At 39.8% G+C, this 26,525-nt stretch overlaps 1 protein-coding gene across 1 annotated transcript in view; it reads left to right on the top strand.

Annotated features, from left to right (window-relative positions):
• zfhx3b (zinc finger homeobox 3b) overlaps positions 1–20,312 on the top strand; it is an 87,725-nt gene extending 67,413 nt beyond the window's left edge. The window contains exons 6-10 of the mRNA XM_068315043.1: positions 3,405–3,538; positions 4,067–4,267; positions 7,128–7,251; positions 7,733–13,240; positions 13,613–20,312. Coding sequence (XP_068171144.1) covers positions 3,405–3,538; positions 4,067–4,267; positions 7,128–7,251; positions 7,733–13,240; positions 13,613–15,357 — 7,712 coding nt within the window. The 3' untranslated portion in view covers positions 15,358–20,312. The remainder of the gene's footprint in view (positions 1–3,404; positions 3,539–4,066; positions 4,268–7,127; positions 7,252–7,732; positions 13,241–13,612) is intronic.
• The last annotated feature ends 6,213 nt before the right edge of the window (positions 20,313–26,525 follow it).

A 26,525-nucleotide genomic window follows, 5' to 3' on the forward strand; every position in this document is an offset into this window, starting at 1 on the left:
ACAAAAGCCCACCCCATGTATCTGTCAGAGGAGGTGAGGTGTGGACAGGGTTCTGTGTTAATGCCCAGGTAGAAGAGGTCAGAGTACCAGACAGGCTCCTAAAGGAAATGAATGTCATTGACAAAGGGCACGAACGTGGAGGTCTCAGTGGAGAACTACATGCTCGCAGGGCAGACACTGTTATCCTAACCTGGCAACAAATAAAGAAATTCACTGTTGTTTTAGGTTTCAGAGTATTAGTATCACTCACGTTTACAATTTGTAGCACAAAAAAAAGTATGTGTGTGTATATATATATATACATATATATATATATGGTGTGTGTGTGTATATACTGTATATACTGTATATGTTTCTAACTAACAACTATCGTCCTCTTTCTTTAAATAAAAAAAATATTGATCAGAACTGCATGTTTTCGTTCAAGCTCCACATCAACTGTGTACATTGTAGGTTAGTGTGTCTCACATGTACCCATCTGTGCTGGAACATGGGTATCTTAACTGCCATGTTAGAATGCCCTACTAAAAAAAAAAAAAGCCATCTCTGTTTTACTCCCAGCTCTTCAAACGTTTCGGCCATTATTTCTATCACCCTTGACAAGAAAAAAACAGGATACAGTAGTTGGATGTTAGTCATGGTGCCAGTGCAGTGTCAGGGTTTAAGATTCTTAAGAGAAGGTGATTGATCAGATTTATGAAGTCCTAACTGGCCATGACGACAAAAGGCTGCATCTGAGTAAGCTTCCCCAACCCTCCATCCGTCCCCCTCTCGCTCAGTTTTGCTTCACACACATAACATAAAACACTCTCAGCCAGAAAGCCGGTTTGGGCACTTCTACAGAAGCTCTGCGATGCCCAGGCATAAACAGGCCCTTGTTTCTACACTTAGATTCTTACTGAGTTAGTAGAAAGTGAAGTATACTTACAATCAATTATGTTTATCCTCTTAATCATGATGCTGCAAAGATAGTTGTCTCTGTGAAATCCATACTTACTGTCTGTGCTGTGTTTGTACATTTTATAGCTGCAGTTCAAGTGCTGAATACCAAGTCTTTCAATTCCAGTTACATATTTCAGATGTATTTTATGCATTTTTTTCCCTTTCATTTCCATACATAAATGCAATGCAGCTGAGATATAGATCCTTTTTTTTTAAAATTACTGCAATAGAGAGCAGTTGCTGTAACTGCTATTGTCAGGGACAATAGTGCTTAATAGATACTATTATACTGTAGGTTTCTCTTGTTTCCTTTCCTTTGTATCAGGGCAGCTTCTGGTAAAAGAGCAAAGGTTTCTCGATATTACTGAGTATCTAATAGAGAGACAATAAGTTCATACATAGAGATCGGTGTTTCTTTCATTTTTAATTTTTCAATATGCCCTCTGAAAAGAGAAATAATTTCTCATGGAAAATATGTAATGGTTTTTAAATTGAATTGGGTCACCTAATGACTTGGAATTGTTCTGTTAAATATGAGCAACCAGGTTGCTAAAATGGTACACTGACCACAGACGACCCTTGCTTTAATTTACTTTAGCGATGACTCCAGGTGAAGTAGCAGTGGAGTGAAGTGGAGTTGTGAGGGAGGTGGAAATGGTGAAGACAGTACCATGACTGAGAGGTTAATGTCAGGGAATGGGAGGTTCCTTTTGTTTAACATTCCCTTTGTTTATTGGCGGATGTGTTTAACAGGATTGACTGTGACTGAACCCTAATAGGGCCTCCCTTGCCGATCCTGGTGTCTCTGGGAGATCTTGCAGGCTGCTCTGTCCAAAGCCAGGTCCCCCACTGGGTAATCAGCTCATCTGCCCTCGTCCTGATTGGAGCTGACATTTTAATGTCTGGAACAGAAGCATGGTCAGCCCTGCTTAACCTGACCCCCCACCAAACCACCCCTCCCTTGCCAATGGCCTCTTTTCTCAATTTAGCCTCCTCGGACTGTACAAATCAGACCAAATTTAACTCTTCATGGGTTTGATAGGGTTTAGCAAGACAGTACCTTAACTTTCACGGGAAACTATTTCTGTTGGTGATGAAGCTTCATACCAGCTTTAGCATCCTGATGAGCTTGATGAGCATGACATGACATAGTGTATGATGGGTCCCAACCATTTAAATATAGTATTTTGTTTATATTGATGCATTGAAAGGAGGAGCTGAGGACTATTCAGTTGATGAGCTATTTAATAACTTGGGGTAACTATAGACCATTCATATTTAGCTATAATGGAAATCTTTTCAAAGATTGGAAGCCACCAGACAATGATTGACTTTTTTTTTCTTTTTCACAGACCGAACACCAAAGCATGTGTCCTGTAAATAAGCCTGACTATGGATAATCATCAGTCTGTGCCATCGTTCAGCCTTGTGGCATCTTTTTATGTCTTGAAAATCTCTGAGTTAACTCAAAGCTTGTTGTTGAATGGAACCTATATTTGCTCCGGAGGGTGAACAGAGAATTTCTAATCTTCCTTTCCCCATTTTCTCTTTGTCACAGTCCACTTACACAGAACTACAACTCACTGGAGAAGGCTTAACTGTTTACAGAAATGCCGGTGAAACAGAAAATTCTGTTGGTATTCCCCCGCTTATGGAAGCAAAGAACTAAGCATTTTTCCAAGCAGGGTTAAAATGCTTGATTACAAAAATGTGTCAGGGTCCCTTACAGATACCACAATCACATTTTCAAAACGTATACTGTCACTGTTGGCTGAAATAAAAAATAAAAAACTATATATAAAGTTTATCATATCCTTCTGCTTCTACTTGTGGATTCCTCATGTAATAACAGGGACAAAAGTATATAGAAGTATTCGATGGTATCAAGATCACATCATTTAAAAATGAATATGCCTTAAACACAGAAAACAGTAGATTAACTGAAAAGGAGCATCACACATACGTGAAACATAAATAATCTTATTACCAAGTCCAAGTAGTGTTTCAAGTGTCAGGTTAATGTGCATCTCTTTACCTTTCTCACTGTGTTTGTTTGCTTTTTCTCAAGTTAAGACATTCATGTGGACTTGAAAATGGGTTTTGTGAAACTTAGCGTTGCACCCTGTGGCAAATTAATATTTTCATTACCTGTATGTGGTGTGGTATGATATCCTGACAAGCCAACGTCGAACACGAAAGCCAATCAAAGCATGCTGGCTGGGTGTTTCCTTGGACCAGCATGAATTAAGGAAGACTTTAGTGGTGTTTTTTCAGTTGGGGAACTCTTTCTATGTGTAATAGTTATTTAATTCACATTTACATCACATTTAAGAAACTGTCTTTACACTCTTTTTGCAATGTTATTGACAAACCCACTCCCAGTCTCTTGTATCCTTAAGTCTTGACATGTCTTCCCTCTCTTCCCATCTGTGTTTGTGTTTGTCTGTGTGAATGTTCGGCAGTGTCCGGACAGGTGGAGCGGCACCAATCTGATTCCCCAAACCCCTCCAAAAGGCCGTCTTCAAGGTCAGAGATCTCCGAGAGTCCACTCTCCTCAAAGCGTCCCAGGACAACTGAGAAGAGTGCTACAGAGCAGGTGGGGGTTACAAGCACACGGTTTAAACCACTCTGGTGTCTTTAGATGTTCATAGAAATTAATTAGGGGACTCATGCGGTTATCTCAATCTCAGTCGTGATGCCCTCATTATACGCTTGAAATGTACACATTAATTAAAAGAAGACATTTTAAAATAAACCTCAGATAATTTTTAGGTAGTTATATCACGAACACTTCTCTCAGCATGCAGGCATCTTTTTCAAATCAACTGAAAATTATTTTAACCTTTCTGCTGCAGTTACACAGCTAATTGTGTATAAGGTGGAAAATCAATATAGTATTTGACAGATGCGAGCACTTTGAAGTGGGTGCCAAGACTCAGTGCTGCTCAGTATTACACTGTTGTCTATGATCAGAGGGATTTGCCTGCTAGAGGGAAAGGGGCCCCAATCCTCTGCCTGATCTACAGCTACACATCAAGAAGACCCACTCTGTTCACCGCACCCATTGCACCCTATTAACCCTCTGTGGATCCCCCTCCCTCTCTCTCTCTCTACCCAATCCCAGATGTACCAGTGCCCCTACTGCAAGTTCACCAACACAGATCTGAATCGTCTCAGAATGCACGTGATGACGCAGCATTCAGTCCAGCCCATGTTACGATGCCCATTGTGCCAGGACATGCTCAACAACAAGGTCCACCTGCAGTTCCACCTCACACACCTCCACAGTGTGGCTCCAGACTGTGTTGATAAGCTTATTGCCACAGTAAGTCCTGTGTTTTATGACCATTTTTAGTTTTTCTATTTATCAGCCAGCAATGTTTTTCAAGCTCCTTTAAAAACATGCATTTTTCAAGGTAACGTGAAACTGATCTGTGTTTTGTTCCATTGGTAAGGATTTTCTTGGCATACCAAATACATGTTCTTTATTTTGGTCATCCAGCCCTATTGTAAATAGTATTCATAAGTACCTTAGGTAACGTTCTTATAAGTCAGGGTGTTCAGGCGTGGAAAATCAATATAGATTAAATAAAAGTAGTACAGTATGTGTCAAATAAATTCCACCAAGCCCAAGTCTAGTGTGTAACATATTGCGTCATTATGGCCACAGTCATTTACACTTATCTGTGGTTTTATTCAAACAAATATTGTTGTTTACACCTATTAAAATTTGCTTCACATCCATTTCTGGAGACATTAGTTTAAATTGTATAAGCTTTGAGTTGAAGTTGGATTTGTATCATCATCAGGGTGCTGGTTTAGCCTTTTTCTCATAGCGAATGCTTGTTTTGCTTTATTAAATGCTCATAAAGGAAGGATGGCATTTTATTTGCCTAGTTTTCATGTAAATAACTGAGCATATATTATCTTTTATTTCATCCAGCGATGGCTTGATTGACATTCATAGAACATTGATCTGTCTGCTCCCATTCCATCTTCATCTCCTGAATGTAAATGACAAGTAAATTAGTATGGTCAACATTCATTCATTCATTCATTTTCTGACACTGAATCCGCCGCAGTGGGTCACGGGGAGCTGGAGCCTATCTCGGCGGCATAGGGCGTGAGGCGGGGGACACTCCAGGCACGACACCAGTGCACCGCGGAGCCACACACAAAGACATACAACCACGCACACACACACACACTCACTCCTACGGGCAATTTTGGGACTGGCCAATTAACCTGAAGCACATGTTTTTGGAGGTGGGAGGAAGCCGGAGAACCCGGAGAAAACCCACGCAGACACGGGGAGACTATGCGAACTCCGCACAGAGCGGGACTCCAACCTGGACCCGCCGTGTTGAATGGTCACCAGCAAAATGATTTTTTTCAGAGAGTATAATAATGTACTAAACCACTACAAGAAAACTGATAGAACAGAGTAATATAATACGTAACATAATGTACGTTAAAGCTAGCACCTTTTTATAACTACTGAAAGTAAATGGAAAGATATGTTATCCTTTTCATATGTCTAAAGACAGGAGCCTAATTAATTCTGAGATAGGTGACTTTTATTTCTTGCCAAGCATCTATAATAGTGCATTCAATCTCCCACCTTTCATCTCTTCAGCCACTTTTTTTTCTTTACACTCCCTTCCTCCTTCCTGTATTTATTCTTTCCTCTCTCCCTCTCTCTCTCTCTCCCTCTCTCTCTCTCCTCCTCTCCCCTCTCTCTCTCTCTCTCTCTCTCTCTCTCTCTCTCTCTCTCTCTCTCTCTCTCTCTCTCTCTCTCTCTCTCTGTCTCTCTCTTTCTTCCTTATTCTCTGAAAGAAAGGGAAAATGATTTTTACCATCAATTCTGAGTCTGGCTGGATGATAGCCATTTTGAACTTCCAATTAAGTAGTCCAAATTAAAATGACCTTGGGTTACTCTGCTCTTTCCATTCTTCACCTCATGAAATCATTGACCAGAAACTGCCAGTAATTAAAATAAAGATCAAATATTTTTGTGCAACGTTTATAATTACATAACAACATTGTTCCTTGCTTAGTTAAGGAACGTGTCAACTGTTCTTTTAAGCCTAGAAACTATTGTTGCTGAAGGATGATTGTGCTATATTTGGATGTGGCTTATAGACTAGAAGCTATGTTACAGTGCATTATGATCTTGCTGTGCCTAAAAGAGTCACATTTAGAAACAACATGCTTGATTACTTTTCAATTCAAGTTTCACTGGGGATTTATTTGAATAAATTTAGCATGAAATATTGGTCAAAATTAATCATTTTTATATGAAATTAATACTGTTAATCTGCTTTATATCCAAAAAGTATCTTGACATCTTTATTTTTACCAGTATGTATTATTAGTTCTTATTAGTGTTTTATAATATTGAATATAATTTATGATATAGACAGGACAGGTGAGTGACAAAAAAAACAGCAGGGTAATGGTGTGGTCATGTAAAGCTGAACATGATAGAAATAAGGTGGAAAAGGCAGAACCCTAATTTCAACAACTTAACTGCAATAGATATTGTTTAGGAGGAGACTGTTAATGGGTGACTGATATAATCTTTTGTATTTAAAAGGAGGCTGTCAGATGTAGAAATAGGAAGAAATTCATAGTCATTTACGCATGATTGATACCAACCTTTAAAGAGCAAAGAGAACTTTGACTCCTCTCTGTACTTTATCACTCAATACTTATTCATCCTTGAAATGTTCCAATTACAAAAGGAATGAAAAATTATTTAAAATGTATTGCCTTTTGATGGCAATGATTGTTTTGAAATGCTATAATGCTTGTTATTTTTAATGACTAAACCTTTTCAGTTGCACAGATAATATTAAAATTAAGTTTAAAAGCATCATATCTGGATTTAATTTAATAACCATTCCTTCATTATAGTTAGATTTGTTTTCATTTGCCAGTCCAAAAGAGCAAAACTGAAACTGTGTCGAAAGTGTGAAATGTGTGTATGTACATTTACATGTACTTATTGCATTCAGTGATGTTAATTATGTTTAGTTAAATATTTTTAATGCTATGTAAGTACATATTAGTTACTGTTTACATTATAAATCTCTCGCTCAATTTATGTCTATGATTTTTATTCAATTCCTTACACATAATTGAGATTATTCCAATGAAAATGTAATTGTTCTTTGTATTTCCAGGTAACAGCAAGTGAAGTGTTGCCAGCAAGCATGTTTATACCTGCACCTGGTTCGGAAAGAGAGTCGCAGAGCACCCGTCATGCTACAGCCAACTATAACTCTGAAGAGACAAAGAAACAAGCTGGTTAGTATTCTAACCTATTGAATCATTTGGAATTCAATGTGGATTGTCACTTTGTTTTACATATCAATCCTGATTATTTTTCTAAAACTTAAACTGACATTAATGGGCTATTCAAAACATGTAAGCATTGCAATGGACAACCATTGTTTAGTGTACAATATAAGAGATTAGATTACATTTTACCACTTTATAACCATGTGCATACATCATTGTACATCAAGTCAGCAGTTGCTATTACAAAAACTGAAAGTAAACATTATCAGTTATTTTAGCCTTATTTCAGCACATTTTTGGTAAACAGTTCAATGAATTGTGGTTCACTGGCTCATGGATTTAGAGTTCTTATTCACAAAAAGTCCATCACTGCTTTTCCAAGTATGTTTTTTCTAGGCACTGAACATGATGATTTTATTTTTATTTTTCACCAGTTTTTCTGTGATGAAATTAAATGTACCTCTTATTTTGAATTACTTATTTATAGATGCTTCTGATGCTGATCATGAGAAGGGTTTATCACTCCCTACTGAAATACCTGAATCTCACAAGTCACCACTAGAAGATCATCAGTCAGAGAGGGAAGATGCCACTGGATTTCTGTGCTGGAAGAAAGGCTGTAATCAAGTGTTTAAGTCATCCAACTCCCTCCAAATGCACTTCAATGAAGTTCACAACAAAAGGCACCAGTTGCCTGTTTCAGATAGACATGTCTACAAGTACCGCTGTAACCAATGCAGCCTTGCTTTCAAAACTGTAGAGAAATTACAGCTCCACTCGCAATACCATGTGATCCGGGCGGCCACCATGTGCTGTCTCTGCCAGAGAAGCTTCAGAACGCTGCAGGCCTTGAAAAAGCATTTAGAAACCAGTCACCTGGAGTTGAGTGAAGCTGATATCCAGCAGCTTTATGGAGGCTTATTAATGAATGGTGACATTATGGTAATGGGTGACCCATCACTTGGTGAGGAGCCTGGAAGTCTTGGAGAAGATGACAAAGAGGGAGATGAAAGTGACCCAGAAGAAAAACAAAGCCCAACAGACAGTGACTCTGGCTCACTGCAGGAAGATTCTGGATCTGAACCTAAGCGTGCTTTGCCTTTCAGAAAGGGCCCCAACTTTACTATGGAGAAGTTCTTGGATCCATCTCGTCCTTTTAAGTGCACTGTATGCAAAGAGTCTTTTACACAGAAGAACATTCTTCTGGTTCACTATAACTCTGTCTCCCACCTGCACAAGGTGAAGAGGGCTCTTCAGGAGTCCACTACTGGTCAGCCTGAGCCCACCAGCAGCCCTGACAATAAGCCATTCAAGTGCAGCACTTGTAATGTGGCATATAGCCAGAGTTCTACTCTGGAGATCCACATGCGGTCTGTCCTACATCAGACCAAAGCTAGGGCAGCCAAACTTGAAGCAGCAGGAGGGATCACTGGTTCTTCAAGTGCTACTAGTTCAGGTAGTGGGAATGCAACGATCAGTACTTCGACATGTGGTCCAAGCCCAGCCAGCAACTCGGCCCCTAGCTCTACTAACCACAGTTCTCCTGGGTCTCAAGCAACTCAGGGTATTCTCGGAGGAAACCATATGAGCCAGAATCAGTGTGTTGAAAGCCTGGGAAGTTCTTCAATCAGCTGCCACTCTTCACCATCTGAGAACCATGAAGTAAAAAAGTCTAAATTTGCAGACATGTTGTCTTCAAGGGGACAACAACAACAGCTTCAGCAACAACAGCAATTGGCCCAGGCTCAAGCCCAAGCTCAAGCCCATCTTCAACAAGAGCTCCAGCAGCAGGCCGCTCTTCTACAATCACAGCTGTTCAACCCAGCACTACTACAGCACTTCCCAATGACAACTGATGCGCTGCTCCCCTTACAACAGCAGCAGTTGCTATTCCCTTTCTATATCCCTGGAGCAGAATTTCAGCTGAACCCAGATATCAACATTAACAACACACTTGGTCTAGCAGGATCCTCTACCTCCTCACTACTGGAAGATTTAAAAAACTCATCGCAGCAGAGTTGCTTGCAGCAGCAACTGATGCATCACCATCTTCAGCAGCAACATCAACAACAGCAGCAGCATCAACAGCATCAACAGTCTCACTCACAAACTCAAGGTCAGATGGCTTTGCTGCAGCAGAGTGCATCTCTCCTCCAGCACGCTGAAAAAAAGCTGAGAAATTCTTCCTCTCAAAATGAGAAAGACAGAGAACTGCAAAGAGAAAAGGACACAAATGAAAAAGGTGAGGAATACATTAAGGATTCCCCAGACACCAAATCAAAAGAAAAAAAGGACATTCAGCATATTTCAGTAAACATAAACCATGATCCTGGCTTGCTTCCACCAAGGATTGCATCAGATGCTCGAGGAAATGCAACTAAAGCCCTGCTGGAAAACTTTGGGTTTGAGTTAGTAATTCAGTACAATGAAAATAAACAAAAAGTTCAGAAAAAGACAGCTGGACCTACAGGATCAAATGGTCCAGGTGGGATAACAAGAGTAGTGGACCCCATTGAGGGATTGGAGAAACTGGAATGTGAAGCTTGTGGCAAGTTGTTTTCAAACATACTCATTCTAAAAAGCCACCAGGAACATATCCACCAGGCTTTCTTTCCATTTCGGTCACTTGAGAGATTCGCCAAAGAATACAGAGAAAATTATGATAAACTTTATCCACTAAGACCCCCTACACCAGAATCTGCTCCAGCCCCTCCACCACCACCTCCTCCGCCTCCACCACCACCTCCTCCACCCCAAAGAGCTTCCACGCCAAATATTCCTGTGTCTGCTGCCTCACTCACACCTCCAACTGTACCTACCCCACAGCCACAAGTTCCAATGGCACAAATTCCTATGCCAATGGATTTGCCCCTCTTCTCACCACTAATGATGCAGCCCATGTCTCTCCAGTCATTGCCCACACAGTTGCCTCCCCAGTTACCATCTGTTGAGCCAAGCCTGGCCTCAGATTTGGCCCAGCTGTATCAACAACAGCTTACACCAGCCATGCTACAGCAACAACAGAACAAGAGGCCACGAACACGCATCACAGATGACCAGCTTAGGGTTCTACGACAGTACTTTGATATCAACAATTCCCCAAATGAGGAGCAGATTAAAGAGATGGCAGACAAGTCAGGTCTGCCACAAAAAGTCATAAAACACTGGTTCAGGAACACCCTTTTTAAAGAGCGGCAGCGCAACAAAGATTCGCCTTACAACTTTAATAATCCGCCAACAACAACGTTAGAAGAAACAAAAGTTGACTCTAAACCTCCTTCTCCTGAACCTGTGAAACAAGAATACTATGGAAGTAAGAGATCGTCCAGGACTAGGTTTACTGACTACCAGCTTAGAGTGCTGCAAGACTTTTTTGATGCCAATGCTTATCCTAAAGATGATGAATTTGAACAACTCTCCAACCTTTTGAGCCTCTCCACACGTGTAATTGTTGTGTGGTTCCAAAATGCCCGCCAGAAGGCAAGGAAGAATTATGAAAACCAGGGCGATGGAGCAAAAGATGGTGAAAGACGTGAATTTTCTAATGACCGTTATATTCGCACCTCAAATTTAAACTACCAGTGCAAGAAATGCAGCCTGGTTTTCCAGCGAATATTTGATTTAATTAAACACCAAAAGAAGCTGTGTTACAAAGATGAAGATGAGGAAGGACAGTATGACAGCCAAAATGAAGATTCTCTGGATCTTTCAAATGATTGTTATACTCCATCTGGGTCTTCTTGTCACACACCAATGCCCTCTTCCTCAAGTCTCTGCCCACTTCCACCATCAACTTCAGCATTCTCACATCTTCCAACTACTGAGAAAGAGGAGGCATCACCAGCATCCTCTTCAAACCTCTATGATGAGAAGCCCAAGCAGCTAACAGACACATCCGCTGATCCACGAGAAAACCAGACCTCTATTAAACAGGAAATTGTGCATCAATCTGAGGCACAACACCATAGAAATCAAACAGAAGAGAAAATTCAAACTATTACCAAGCCAACCAAGCATTCATCTCCTTCTTTCCCTCAACAACAACAGCAGTGTGGTCCCTCAGCCTCTCAGACAAATCAGTCCTCATCACAAAGCTCTCATATGAGCCTTAATACACACCTGACGACTGCCACACAACAACTGGCCCAACAGATGATCCCATACCAGTGTGAGCAGTGTAAGATTGGCTTCCCCTCCTTTGAGCATTGGCAGGAACACCAGCAATTACACTTCCTCTCTGTCCAAAATCAATTCATTCACCCTCAGTTCCTTGATCGTCCAATTGACATGTCTTTTATGCTGTTTGATCCCAGCAATCCCCTCTTGGCAAGTCAACTTCTTTCTGGGGCAATGCCACAGATACCAAGCAGCTCTGCGACCTCTCCTTCCACCCCTACGTCCACTATGAACTCCCTGAAGAGGAAGTTAGAAGAAAAAGCTGGAACAAGCCCAGGAGAAAATGACAGCACAAACAGTGAAGAGCCACAGAGAGATAAGCGACTCAGGACCACCATCACTCCTGAACAACTAGAAATCCTTTATCAGAAGTATTTATTGGATTCAAATCCTACACGAAAAATGCTTGACCACATTGCTCACGAGGTGGGATTAAAAAAGAGAGTAGTGCAAGTCTGGTTCCAAAATACTAGAGCTCGAGAGAGAAAAGGTCAGTTTAGAGCAGTAGGGCCTGCTCAAGCTCATCGTAGGTGCCCTTTTTGTCGTGCTCTATTTAAAGCAAAAACTGCCCTTGAGGCACACATTCGCTCTCGTCACTGGCATGAAGCTAAACGTGCTGGGTATAATTTAACCCTCACTGGTATGTTACCTGAACAAGACAGTATGCAAATAAAAATTGATGCTTTGGAAACATCAAGTTACTCACAAATGGCCCCATCAAATAGTGATGGACAAAGCTTTTCTATGTCACCAGTGAATAAAACTATGGATTTGTCTCCCAGGGCTCTGTTGAGCCCTTCGTCAATTAAGGTTGAAGGCATTGAAGATTTTGAGAGCGCTATGACAAGCATGTCTTCAGTCAACCTTAACTTTGATCACAACAAATTAGATAATGACGATTGCTCTTCTGTAAATACTGCCATTACAGACACAACCACAGGCGATGAAGCCAATGCTGATAATGACAGTGCTGATGCAAAGCACAGCCAAAACAGCGGTGATTACCTGTCTAAGTCTGGAAGCTCAGTGCCCATCCTTGAAAACGATGACCAGATGTCATCTGGGCTGGTAAGCCCTGCAACAAGCTATTATGCTAAGGACTATGAAAATGAACATATTATTGACCACAGTGAGACATCAAGCCTTGCTGACCCTTGCTCACCGAGTCCTGGAGCCTCGGGTAACAGGAGTATTGACAGTGGCGATCGACCTGGCCAAAAGCGCTTCCGAACTCAAATGACTAACCTCCAACTGAAAGTATTGAAATCCTGTTTTAATGATTACAGGACTCCTACAATGCTGGAATGTGAGGTACTCGGCAATGATATTGGACTTCCAAAGAGAGTGGTTCAGGTATGGTTTCAAAATGCTCGTGCCAAGGAGAAAAAGGCAAAGCTTAACATGGCAAAGCACTTCGGAATAAATCAAACATCCTATGAGGGGCCGAAGACTGAATGCACTTTGTGTGGTGTTAAGTATAGTGCACGTCTCTCTGTTCGGGATCATATATTTTCCCAGCAACACATCTCTAAAGTCAAGGATACCATTGGCAGTCAGATTGACAAGGAAAAAGAATACTTTGACCCAGCCACTGTCCGCCAACTTATGGCCCAGCAAGAGATGGATCGCATTAAGAAAGCCAATGAAGTATTAGGACTAGCACAGCAGCAGGCTTTGCAACAGCAGGGGATGTTTGATAACCCTGCAATGCAGGCTCTGAATCTCCAGTCAGCCTATCCAAATCTGCAGGGCATCCCACCTGTCCTCTTGCCAGGGGTTGGCAGCCCATCTCTTTCCAGCTTTAACTCATCAAATTCAGGTACATCATTGTTTTTGACATTCTTTCACTGATGTTTCAAATGATTTAACTATAGTAACCACATACTTTACATACATGTGAAACTTAGTTATAGCAATAGTAAAGCAGGTGAACATATTTTATTCTAAAATGATTTCTCTTCTGATCAATTACCTTTCCAGATGCGCACTTTGCATGGTATTTATGAACACACATTCCAAAGAATGTCAAATACTGCAATTTGCTGTTTTTAATTTTATGTTAGTAAGTACAGGATCTGTCTACACTGTCTAAAAATTACTCCCGTTTTACAAATAACTGCAAATCAGGTGTATAAAAGTATCAGAATACTTATTAATTCTTTATGCATGTCTGTTTTCCAAATATTTCCAGCTTTAACTCCTCCAAAACCTTCAAACCTCCTGAACATGCCTGGTGCCAGTGTTCCCTCACCTAGCCTCCCTACATCCGGATTACCCAACAAGCCTCCCTCCTCATCGTCTGTTGCTGCATCGAGCCCAGCCCAGACAAGTACATCTGCTTCCCACTCAAGCAACATCTCTACATCCACCTCCACTCCATCAACTACACAATCGAGCTCCCGGACTGAACCCCCAAAAGAAAATGATGCTGAGAGGGTGAGAGAGAAGGACAAACGCAAGGACAAGGCAGATAAGCCACCAACTCCATCATCAACTGGAAATACCCTTGCTCCTTCCACTTCTGCTGCCAGTGCAAAGAAAGAAAAACAAGATACGGCTGTACCTGCCACCTCTATGCCGACACCTGGCATGGAATATGTGGTAGACCCTGCACAACTTCAGGCCCTACAAGCTGCTTTGGCATCAGATCCCACGGCTCTCCTCACAAACCAGTTCTTGCCCTATTTCATGCCCGGTTTTTCACCATATTATACCCCGCAGATCCCTGGGGCTCTCCAAGGTGGCTACCTGCAACCAATGTATGGTATGGAAAGCCTTTTCCCTTACAACCCAGCATTGTCCCAAGCCCTGATGGGCCTGTCTCCAGGATCCTTGCTACAGCATTACCAGCAATATCAGCAGAGCTTGCAGGAGGCGCTACAACAGCAGCAGCGGCAGCTTCAACAGATCCAGCAACCTAAGGCGAGCCAAACTCCAGTTCCCCCACAAACCTTGGGGGATCGCAAAGAATCTGCCAAAGATCCAGTGAAAACAGAAGAGCAAAAGGGCAACCCTCGTGGTGAACCCCCTATTTCCTCCTCCTCCTCTTCCTCCTCCTCCTCTCATAATAAAGTACCCTCTGAGCAGAATGAGATGGATGGCAAAGCTGTGGACCCCCATCAAGACCAGTATATCATACCCAAGGTGCAGTATAAACTGGCATGCCGCAAGTGTCAAGCAGTTTTCACCAAGGAAGAAGCGGCTATTACCCACCTTAAATCTAACTGTTTTTTTGGTCAGTCTGTGGCAAACCTGCAAGAGATGTTGCTGCGTGTCCCCAGTGGTGTAGGTGCAGGAGCTGGAAGTCTCTATGACTGCCTGGCTTGTGACACTACGTTGGATGGGGAGAAAGCACTCAGTCATCACCTGGAATCGGCATTGCACAAACACAGAACAATCAAGCGATCAGCCAGAAATGCCAAAGAGCACGCTACTAGTTTATTACCTCACTCTTCAGCCTGCTTCCCCAGTCCTAACACCACATCTACCTCGCAGTCTGCCACTCATCCCATCAGCAGCCCTCCTCCCCCGCCAACAACATCAGCCACCATGCCATCTTCTGCTGTCTCCTCTTCCCTGTGTTCCTCTTCTACTACCCCACACAACACCACAGCTGCCGGCAAACCATGGCCCCAGGCCCCTTTCTCCAGAGCTTTATCTGGGAAGCCCAATGCCAATCCCGCCTCTTCTTCCTCATCTTTTCCTACTTTGTCCTCACCCTCAACGGTTACCTCAAGTTCATTGAGCACCTCAGGAGTTCAGACCTCGATACCAACAGACGTCTTTACTGATGAATCTGACTCTGACAGCAGTCAGAAGTCAGCAGACAGGCTGGGCAGGACGACAGAGGAGTCACAGCAGCCTGGCTTTGTCAAAGACAGTAGTAGTTGTAGTAGTAATCTTGCTAGTGTAGGAACAGACTCCATCAGATTGTAAAAGAGCTTTCAGTGATGGACAATGTTTAAAAAACACTAAAACTGCAAAAAAAAAAAAAAAAGGAGAAAAACAAATAAAAAGCAGCAATGTTAAAAATACATTAAAGTATACAAACCATTTTCAAAAAAAAAAAGATGTGTAAAGACTAACTGCAATTCCAAAGCTTGTAACCAAAAATTTAAATGTTAGTGGATTGTTTTCCCATATCAACATGCTGGTTTTAGTTTAGTTTTTTTCCTTCTTTTGTTTTTGCCTTTTTTTCTTTTTTTTACATTGTTTAAATCAACTCAAAAATACATACTAATATATGAGAAAAGAGACAATTGCTGCGATTATGTTTTGGTCAATGGTAGAGGAATGCTGTACTTTATGGGAATGAACTGTCTCAATGTTCACAAATGGCCCAAGAATCCTTTTGAAGAAAATTGCGTCAACAAACTGACTCTTTGTTTGTAATAATTTCTACTTAATAGCACAGTCATAAAAAGCCAGTATGTACTGTATGGGAGAATAGTCTTTCAGTTTTCATGCTATTTAAGCATTCAGATACCAATGGTTTTCAAAAGTAAAAGAATAATGTAATGTCTATTTTATTCTCAGGTCAACAGCTCACAGATGTTTTTTTTCTGTTACAGAAATCCAAGTTTGAAACCCTTTTAATTCCACCAAGAGATTTTATTTTCAAACATGATTTAATAATGACTTTCTTTTTAATTTGAAAAAGTTCATAATTGAAATTTTAATAAGGCATCGTTTCTGGTAATTTAGAAAGGGTAAATGATTTGCTGATTTTACACAAGAATCCCGTCTTTTTTGTTTTTGTTTCTGTTTTTTTTTTTCCTTTTGGGGGGGGGGTGTCACAATCCCATTTTAACCTGACAAGGATTGCATTGCAGACATAATTATGGATGATAAAGAGTATTAGAGATTAAAAAAAAACAACCTTCTGTATTTATGATAGATATGAACATTTTTGGTGTTAAGTAGATTGTTGCATTGGAAATGAATTTAAACAGTATGGTAGGTTGGAAAAACTTTGTGTACATTTAGCTTTTGTATTGTCCAACTTTAAGACGCTTCATTTGATGTTGTCTTGGTCATTCCGATAGACTAGATTATGGACAGATAATTTATCTCAACCTTATTTCTGTCTTATTCTTAACTCCTTGGGAAAGATTCACCCAAATGCCCCTCCTGACAAGGCAGGATGCTCTTTTAGAATTATTTAAATTTATGGTTTGGTTGGCATTGCGCTGTCCAAAACAGAAAAGAACCTTGGTGAAATATTGAAAGTTTTATTCTATTTAATTTTGTTTTACCTTTGTGCACTTATCACTGTCTGACTTCTATTTCTCACTCATCTTGTTCCTCTCTTCGCACTTATTTTTCTCTGCTCTCCTCTGTCTGTAGATAGACACTACAGAAAGGTCTTTCAGTCTTCATGTAGTGTGGCTACAGTCTTTACTTCATTTTGACATTTTTGTTGTCATAAATGAAAATGAAAAAAAGATTACTAATAATAATTCTCACGCTTTAAGATAAAAAGAAAATCCAAAGACTAAACACTTTCACCATTGGTGCATAAATATGAGAAAAGAGGCTTCTTTATACTTGAGAATTTGTTGCTGTTTTTAGAGGAAAGAAAACAAAGTTTTAAAAGATAAAGAGTACGCATCAGAGTTGCCGTTTTTTGCTTCTTTGCAAGCAAACAGGTGGCTTTTTTACGTAAATACCAAAAACCAAAAAGGGCCCTTGTCCTTGCATTGTGGAGTAGCACCGTTACAGAGCCATTGCAGTTTGTAAGATAGAAGTTATTAAACTTTGTTTGTTTTGTTTTTTGTTCTTTTTGTCACATTCAAATGTCCATTTTTTTAAGATAATGTATAAGGTCTGGTCTTCAAGGACATACGTTTGCTGCTAATGTAGAATTTTGAAAGAAAGAAAAGAGTTCCTAGATGCATGCTCATTTTGCTTTTGGCAAAGCTTTAACTAAAACAACAATAAACCAATTTCTTGCCTCTGCAACATCTTTTTTTTCTTGTTGCAAAAACGGAACTTTGAAGACTGTGAATATATGTTCCAAAGGACATTTTGCCGATTTTCTTTTTGAACAGACCAATGTTTAAAGCCAATGATCTATAACGTTTGTAAAGAACAGTGCATTCCAAATATCACAGTGGATTTTTCTTAAGCAAGGACTGATCATATTTCATTTTATTTTCATTTTCAAGTGACTGTAAACTGTTGTGTAAATTTTTGCATCATTGGTTACTGAACAAAAAGTGACCTCCATATGTCATTTTATGCTGGCATGGAAAATTACTGAAAATCCCTCCATCCAGTCAAGGTTGTTGCTCACTTGTAAAGCAAGTAATAGTTGTTACCAAAAATGTAGATAATACATCTGGTACTGATGCGTCTCCTAGGGTTAGTAACATTATGCCATTCAACATACAACTAGTCTCAGAGGGAAATGATGGCTGTTTTGTTTTGCTGAGGTGGTGTTGCCCCTTTCCTGTGATATCCACCAATGACTTGCCCCTTGTGTCTGCAGGTAACCACTTCCATGAATAGATTGCAGGTTTTAGGGGACATCTTCATTCCAAAGCATTATTTCTGGAAAAGTAGGAGTTTTTGAAGATGTCCCTTCAGCAAGCTAGGATGCTCTCATTCCCAAAGAAGTCATCCACTTCATTTTATTGCAATGGAAATGGATGTGCATAGGTAACCCCACCCACTCACTTGTGATCGAATGAACTAAAACTTTTAGTTTTCAAACCAGAATAACTTATTTTTGGCCACTATTGTATAGTCAACATATTCCCCAAAATAACTTCATGGCACAATCTTGGAAGTGTTTGTAAAGTGCTTCTGATTTGGTCTACAAGCTTGTTATTTCTCAAAAGTCCAGTTCTCTGAAACACTTTTATGTACTTTATTATTTTGCTAAATTCTTAAGTTGTACAGTTTTTCTCAAATATGTTTCCTTTACTTTAATACTCGGGCAATGTATTATTATTTTCTGATAAGTATTTGTATTTTATTTTTGTTTCTGTATATTACATTTTTATCATAAATTAACACTAGCTTTAATTTGAATTGCTGTAACGAAAACAAAAATGACCTGGCCACTTTATGGTGTGATGATTTATTGATACTCTTTGAGCTCTTAATTCCAAAGTGTAATCATTTGGGCTCTTTGTGGAAGACAAGATGGAGTTTTCAGCCAACATCAACTGTTTGTGAGTTTATATGCGTGTGTGTGTGTGTGTGTGTGTGTGTGTGTGTGTGTGTGTGTGTGTGTGTGTGTGTGTGTGTGTGTGTGTGTGTGTGCGTGTGCGTGTGTGTGTGTGATTGTGTGTAAGTGAGTGTGTTTTTCATAAGAGCCAGCATCAATTAATTTTTTTCTTATTTTAATTTAATTTTTTTTTTGTATTACACACCAAAACAAAATGAACCACAAACTGGATTTTGAGTAACTGATAATTAAAATTTAAAAATAACAATTAGAAAAGAATATGATGAAATCGAAGCACTGAGCAGTTTTTATTTTGTTTGAATAAATGAATGAATGTGGCCAAAGCTTTATGTAGTTGAAACAAAAATTAAAAAAAAAAAAATTACAAGTTGTGCCCCGGATAATTGTATATTTTATTGTGGCACAAATTGCTATTGTGGATAATGTCATCCACAGACATTGGGATACTTGATATTAACGGACGCTTACAAAGAGTGATAAAGACAAGGTTTTGCTGTAGAGGTCATTTTTGCCCACTGTGAAAACAAACATGATCCTGTACACAGATATAGATATATTTAAAACAAGACATCAACTTTTTTTTTTGTTTGTTTGTTTTTAAGATGAAGAAGGAATGAAAAGATAAAAGGACTGTGGGAAGTTTTGGAGATTTCTTAAGGAGGATATGAGAGGCTGCGGGCACACCAAAACTGGTCATGGGAGCCAAAGACAGGCTCAAAACAGCTTTAAAACCACCTCCTTATTTGATTACTGACAACTCTGTAATTGGAATGGACTCTGGAACCAATGGACATGTGTGACACAGAGAGGAAAATCCTTAGATGAAACTGAACTTAAGTGGCTCCAGCTGCCTCTTTCTCCTTTGTCTCTTTTTTTCCCCCTCCAGCTCTGCCTCTGCTTCTGCTCTTTGATGGACATTTTCCAAATTTCAGGACAGGATGGACAGAGATGCTTGCTTCATTTCTCCCAGATCATGTTGCTAACCGTTTCATTTCCTCGTGCTTGTCTCTGGTTGACAAGTAAAGCTCTCCAGTCAAATGGCAACTCACCCCTCTCTCTGTTGATTACATAATCTCAATAGATAAATGAATAACAGAGAGAGGGGCTTTGGAAGCTGCCATTTTTTAAAAAGAGGCAGTTACACTAAATAAGCGTATTAACCAAAATTAACAACCAAACTAACAACCAAACAACCATTTGCTCCAACTTCAAAGATGAACTGTTATTTGGAGCTCTCTGTTCCTTTTGTGACTTCTGGTGCCACAATGTTTTTTTATGCTTTTAGTTTTTGTTTTGGTTTCCTTGAATTACTCCTCCTTCGAGCCTCATAAGCATGGCTCTGTGGCTCCAGGCAGCCCATCTGAGGGTAGAAAAAACAGCCTTGCAATGTACAAAAAGAGCAAGTTAAACCAAAAATGTTGTTCTTGATGTCTTTTCTATACTGTAGTCTTGTTAGCTTTTTTGTTACTGTAATTATATGATGAAGATTTCCAAACTGTACCAAATGACTTGGATCTCTAACAGACATACAACCACATGGAACTTCAGACTTTTAAAGAAATTTTTGTCACAAAACCTTGTTGTCCTAGTTAAGTTGATTGTAGATGGTAATTGAATATACTCCTTTGAAAATATTTCATCAAGTATGTTTCTTGCTCATTGTGATACATTAAAAAAAGTATGAGCAGAAATCGCAGTTGTTGCAACTCCTCTTTGAGTGTTGTGTGATTTGACCACATGCAATTGACATACTGCTTCTTGGCAGAGCACTCACTGTCCCCTGTTTGCACTTCATTTAGTCTCATTATTTTTCATTTTATTTCATAATCTATTCACATGCATTGTAAAAAAAACATACCATTTCAGAAAATCTTTAGGATTTTTTATTTTAGTGTTTCTTTTTTTGTAGTACATAATTACATATAATTATATTCTCATAATTCATGTTTAGGAATAGAAGTGTATATCAAACCATTGCAGTTTTGTTCAATCATTTTTAAGGTACAATCAGTAGTACTAAGTAACAGGAATAGGAATGTACACACGAAGTAATTGTGTTGTCACTTCCTCAATCTCCAAAGTTTGCTGAAGAATAAACTCATGCCATCATTTTTTAGGTTGCTGATGGGTAATACTGTACCTATAGCATAAGCCCAAGTTTCCACAACATAATACTGTCTAACATATTTCCAAAGTCACATTATTGCAACACATTGCTTTGTGTAATGTAGACACACCTTACCAGTACTAACAAATAGAGAGGCATGCTATACTTAGACTGGTTTAAAGAGGTAAGTATTGAACAAACGCATTTTGCTTTTGTCCTTTACACTCTCTAAAGAGGGCCTTCATTTGTACGTCGATTTTAATTCAAAACCTGAATCTCCGTCCCTTTTCTAAATGCTGTGCCACTGTTCTCTCTGGGAAACTGATACAGCGTTCACACTAGACCGTATGTACTTCAGGGCGCCTTAAAGTTTGGAACATTCCCAACAAAAACAGAGCTTGTCCAGCTCTGCCTGTGGAGCAGAATATAATTTTCTGCAGACACTAAAGTGAAGTAACTGACAGGCACTGACACTAATCAGCAACATTTGTAAGTGCCATAAATTTGCACTATAAATGGAGATACTATGAAATATGCTTTAAATCTTCTGTTTTGTGAACATTAGAATGGATTAGAACCTTTTAAGTAATATATGGAGTTATCTTTCAGATCGACTTGAATGTCTTAGCCTTATTTATATTACACTGTATTTCCCCCTTAAAGTTGGCTAAGCATAACTAACAATCAAAACCATAGAAACTGAAGCTTGTAATAATACAACACTGTCATCTTCTTGAGTATTTAAAGTCTTAAAATGCTATCCAATGTAATCATTTAACTGGTTAAAGTCATATAGACTACCTTAAACATATTTAGTAAAATGTCTTAACATTAAGACCTCTTTTTTAGAATATGACAAACTCAAAATCTGAGGAGCACCAAATTTCTGAAGAGGGTTTAAGGATGAGGCCTTCCGTGTCAAACGACAGCTAAGATTCATTGGCCATGTTGAGCCAATTAACACGCACGAGTACATCCCGAATGAATTAAGATCACCCTAATCTGATCAGTGTGAAAAGTAGGACCATTTCCTTCAGAGGCCTGGACCAGATGGCACTCACACTTAGATGCTGCAGCAGACCAGGCCCTGTCACATACTGTGAAATTGGGTTAGTTCCTGCATCTACTATAGACCCTGGGCAATGTAAGCTCCCAAGCCCATTCTGTCCTGATCTTAAGGTACAAGGCACACTCTGTGAATCTTTGGTCCCACGAGTTTGATCTTGATTATTGATACAAATCATTAATTCCAGTTTTTCAGTGAAGAATGGATACAACAGCTTCTAAAAGTGATTTGTCTCTTTAGACCAAGCAATGTTTTACATATCCTTAATAGCCCCTGACATCATGGAATGTTTTGTGTTATGATGACAAGCACAAGTCTGTTGGATAAAATATTACAAGTTGTTTGTGCACTCTGTCCCGAGTTGGTTGATTTACTATGCAAACTCACCCAACTCTGTCCTAAGATGGGTGAGTTACTATGCTAAATTCTTACTTTGTTGGAATAATAGCTTATTGGATTTTTCAGAGATCTTTAATATTGACTTTACCAGGTAAAATTAGAGAAAAATAAGATAATTCACATCAAAATGATGACAAAAGCTGTGGGTGTGCTATGTTATCCCATATCTTTCCGATGGCCAACTCACTGCAGGTTTGTATAAGTTATCCACTTGACACCACATAGACAGAACATGAGGAACAGAAAACTGGAAGGAAAAGCCATTTCCACACCAGTATAGTCAGAGCATCCTTTTTCCATACTCAGTGAGAGGTGGGGGTTACTTTTGTCACAATTGCCTCTTCTAACATTTACTGCTCAAAATCTTTTGATCAGAAATCACAAAGGTATGTGGAGTTTGAAACAAGGACTTACTTGGAAATCTTAACACAAGATATGTCTGCAAACCCTTCTCTACTGCATCAAAGAGATAATAAATTGGTATGTGTCACCATAAGAAAGCAGGTAATACTTGTTAACTAATCCAAAGGAGAAACAAAGCTGACCTGCTTCGTATAGGATCTGCTATTATTACCACTGACAATCATTAGCCCCCTCCAGGTGGACATAGATGACCATGAAGAAGAGCTTTTTTTTTTTCATATCACATAGCATATTCTGCCACCCCCACACATACCTTTTTACTTTGCTACATTGTCTTCCTCTCCTGTCAATGTCAAAGGCAAATTAAACTTCAGCCTCAAGGAAAAGGTCAAACTAATTCAATCTAATCTGTCATATGGACGGGTGAGTGAGGATTACAGATAAATTGAATGGAAATTTAAAAAAAATTAAAAGGGCAAACTTTTGAAATATGGCCTAAATTTTCCAGATGCATAATGGGTTGACCGATCTATACATAAATACTCCACCTTATGCACATTGGATTTAGCCCCACCTGTGCTGGTTTAGTGAACGGCCTATAAAACTCTGCTTAAATTCCACCTTACGTCTTTCCACCCACATGGGATTCATGTTGGAGAAGGTGAGGAGGGTGTCTCGTATGCTCTGGGCCATGCCGAAGCATTTCCCGTCTCTCGAACACAGGATCAGGTGTCGTCATTTTTGCAGTACCTTCTGGTTCTGTTTAGCAGGAAATGAGGTCCATCAGAAGGACTCTGACCAAAACTGAGTCAGAATGGGCCCTGACAGGCAGGAATATTAGCCCACGATGGCAGTCAGTAATTGAATGATCGGCTCTGCTCCCTCACTTGTAATGAAGAGAATATGTGCTGAGAATGTGTTTGTCCTTCTCAGTGCTTGGACTGCCCCCCTTTAAAAATAAGGGATCCTTCAAAGTGCTTCTCATGGTGTCATTTCTGTAACCTCAAAGTGATGATGCATTAGCAAGGCTTTGGGTGAGTTCTGCCTGAGAGGGCTTTCACCCTTAAACAAAGCCACACTGATAGTGCCGTGAGAGCGTGAGCTGAAGTACATGAGAGATCAATTATCACACCTCATTTTGTTCTCATATGCAAAATGATAATGGGTAGTGCATGTCAGGTGGTGTGTCCTTTTCCCCCGTAAATATGTTTCGCAGATTGTATGGTGGGGCTCTGTGAAAGCCCGTTTTAACAGTTAAAAAATCTGAAGGGAAAGAATTTGGCTTCTCCTTGATCTGTCTACAGTTGTCTCTCTGTGGACGAGATTTAAGAGTGGTAAACTAACAGCATAAACCTAACACTCAGCATGACATCACCACACACTTGTAAACACTACTTTCATATTGTAAAAAAAAAATAAAAAATATCATACTGTTTTCTTGTGTGTCAAGAGAACGCAGAACTGTCAATGCATGTTCCAGTGAGACAGCTTAGAAAGGTTTGGTTTTAAGGCATGAGTGAGGGGAAGGTGATGCTGTTGAGGAAGCTGCTTTGAGGTGCAGCATAATATTTCACATAGCTTTGGGGTGAATGTCAACTCTGAAAAACAAGTCTAAATACAATAATTGCTTTGAGACTTGCGCTTATTAATGTTTCACCGACTATGGTATAGTGTTTTTTAAACTTTAACCAAAATCAGTTGTCACGTATTGCTGTTGGAATGGCTGTCAGAGTGGGCCCTGACCCTGGGCTCGCTGCTATAATGATGGAAAGATGAAAGAGTCAGGCCCATTCCCAGGCTGCCTTATTGGGGGTGAGGGGGGGAGCCTGTGAAATGGAGAGATAATGGAGACCAGGTGTGCTGTAGATGCCGGAGACACTCCTCAGTCAGTCTGAGAGCTCCTCTCAGTGAGAAGGAGGGCACACTACTACTGCTGAAAGCACGCTGGTCCATAATCCCTCACACCATTTTATAAGCTTTTGTATATAATGTTTACAAATGTGTTTAAAATGCGTTTGTATATAATGCATAATGTGCATGTAATATACATAGTGAATATGTGTATGTTATGTTGGTGAATTGGAAGCGTGCCAAGTGGCTAGTGCTCTGCAGCCTTTTTTTTTCTTTCTACCACAAAAAAAAATTATTGCGATTTGTGTTCCTAAAATGAGAATCAGGGTTGAAAATCAATAGTTAGCATGGATAATGTATACTTTTCTACAACTGTGGTATTGATAAACATGATAATTTGACCATCCAGAACAATCACCTCTTGTATCTGTCATTAATTTGAAGCAGAGACGTTTTAAAAGAAAGGTCAGGCAGAATACCCACAAAAGGGTTTCTAATTGGAACAGACAGGCTTGCAAAGCTCAGCTGTAACTACAGTCTAATTATCAGGCAGCTTGAAGAATCCCACATTCCATTTAGAATCAACAATTTAACCCTTTACAAGGTCACTTTGAGAACGCATTTCAAAGATTCCATGAGATCCTTTGGGAGTAACAACAGCCCAACTCTGGTTTTTTTGCAGGAGGTCTGCAAATTTCAATTGAAGACAGAACTGAAAATCTTGAAGAGGTACTCAAGTGTAGATAAGTACTCATTAAAGTCTTTGTCACAAGAGCTTGTTGAGTAAAATATGTTAAATATTGATTGCACACAAATAGGAATGACTCTCTTATCATCATCTGCTATTGTCTTCCCAAGATTATCGCATAATTAAATCTAATAGGGTCCTATTGAGGGCTAGCCAATGAATTCCTAATTATTCTGACATGAAAAAGGGAAAATCACAGAGCCTGCCATATGCCACACGCAGGGCCATTCATAAGAATACTGTACGTGAAGATTGTGTGAAGGCCCCTATTGGATTTATTCTGTTGTATTAATAATAAAAGGTTGCCACATATGACGGCTGATCTTTTTGGTCCAAAATGTGGCTGCATATTTTGGATTTCAAATAATCAGATAATTTTAAGGAAAGCACCTGCTCAAAATGATCACAAATAAATCCTCAGATTCGAAAGAGAATGCCAATGAAAAATATGTTTGAGACAAGAAAAACATTTTTCAGTACATACAGGTCAGACTGAACTCAGCTGACACCTTTTTGTTTGTGGTAAGATTTTTGAACAAAAAAAGCAGCTGGCTGATGCTCTGATACTTCTGATACACACACACACACACACACACACACACACACACACACACACACACACACACACACACACACACACACACACACACACACACACACTCACATCTGCACACATACTGTATGTGAGTTTTTCTTGACGGGAGTCATCCAGCTTGTCTCATCTGTGTCCTTGTGTGTCTGCGTGTATCAGTCCAGGTCTACCTTTCCTACCAGCCTCATTCTCAAAAATTATAAAAGAATGAGAAACATGTTTACACTCCCTCTTTTTCATTTGCGGGAGGGGGAGGGGCAGCTCTGGCTTAGATGGTAGAGTGGGTCGTCCAATAATTTCGAAGTTGGTGGTTTCAATCCCGCTCCATCCTAGTCTTTCTTGGTCTTTGGGCAGGACACCACCCACCTTGAATGTCAGGTCATCATAAATGAGAAATAGTTCTCAACTGACCTACCTGGTTAAATAAAAAATGATTCTCCGTGATCACAACGATCATAGTGACAGGAGTCTACTTTTAGCCTCCTTGTACTACTGTTCTTAGTCTGTTGAATCCCAGACCTAATCTATAATCACACAAACACACACTCACACCTTATCTTCTGGTCTGCTTCTCAATCTTTCTCATGATTTTCCTCATACAGATATGAAATCAACATGTCAAGCCAAGGTCACCAAGCATCCATTGGAAATTGTAGCCTACTGATGTGGCCTGAAATTAATAAGGTCCCCATTTAAATGATACAGATATCAAACTCAAATAACAAATGCTGGGCAATCTTCCCACAAAGCGCTCCTTCCCTCTCACCCTCCCTTGATATATTA

This window comes from Antennarius striatus, chromosome 1 (assembly GCF_040054535.1).
Source record: "Antennarius striatus isolate MH-2024 chromosome 1, ASM4005453v1, whole genome shotgun sequence".
Lineage (NCBI taxonomy): Eukaryota > Metazoa > Chordata > Actinopteri > Lophiiformes > Antennariidae > Antennarius > Antennarius striatus.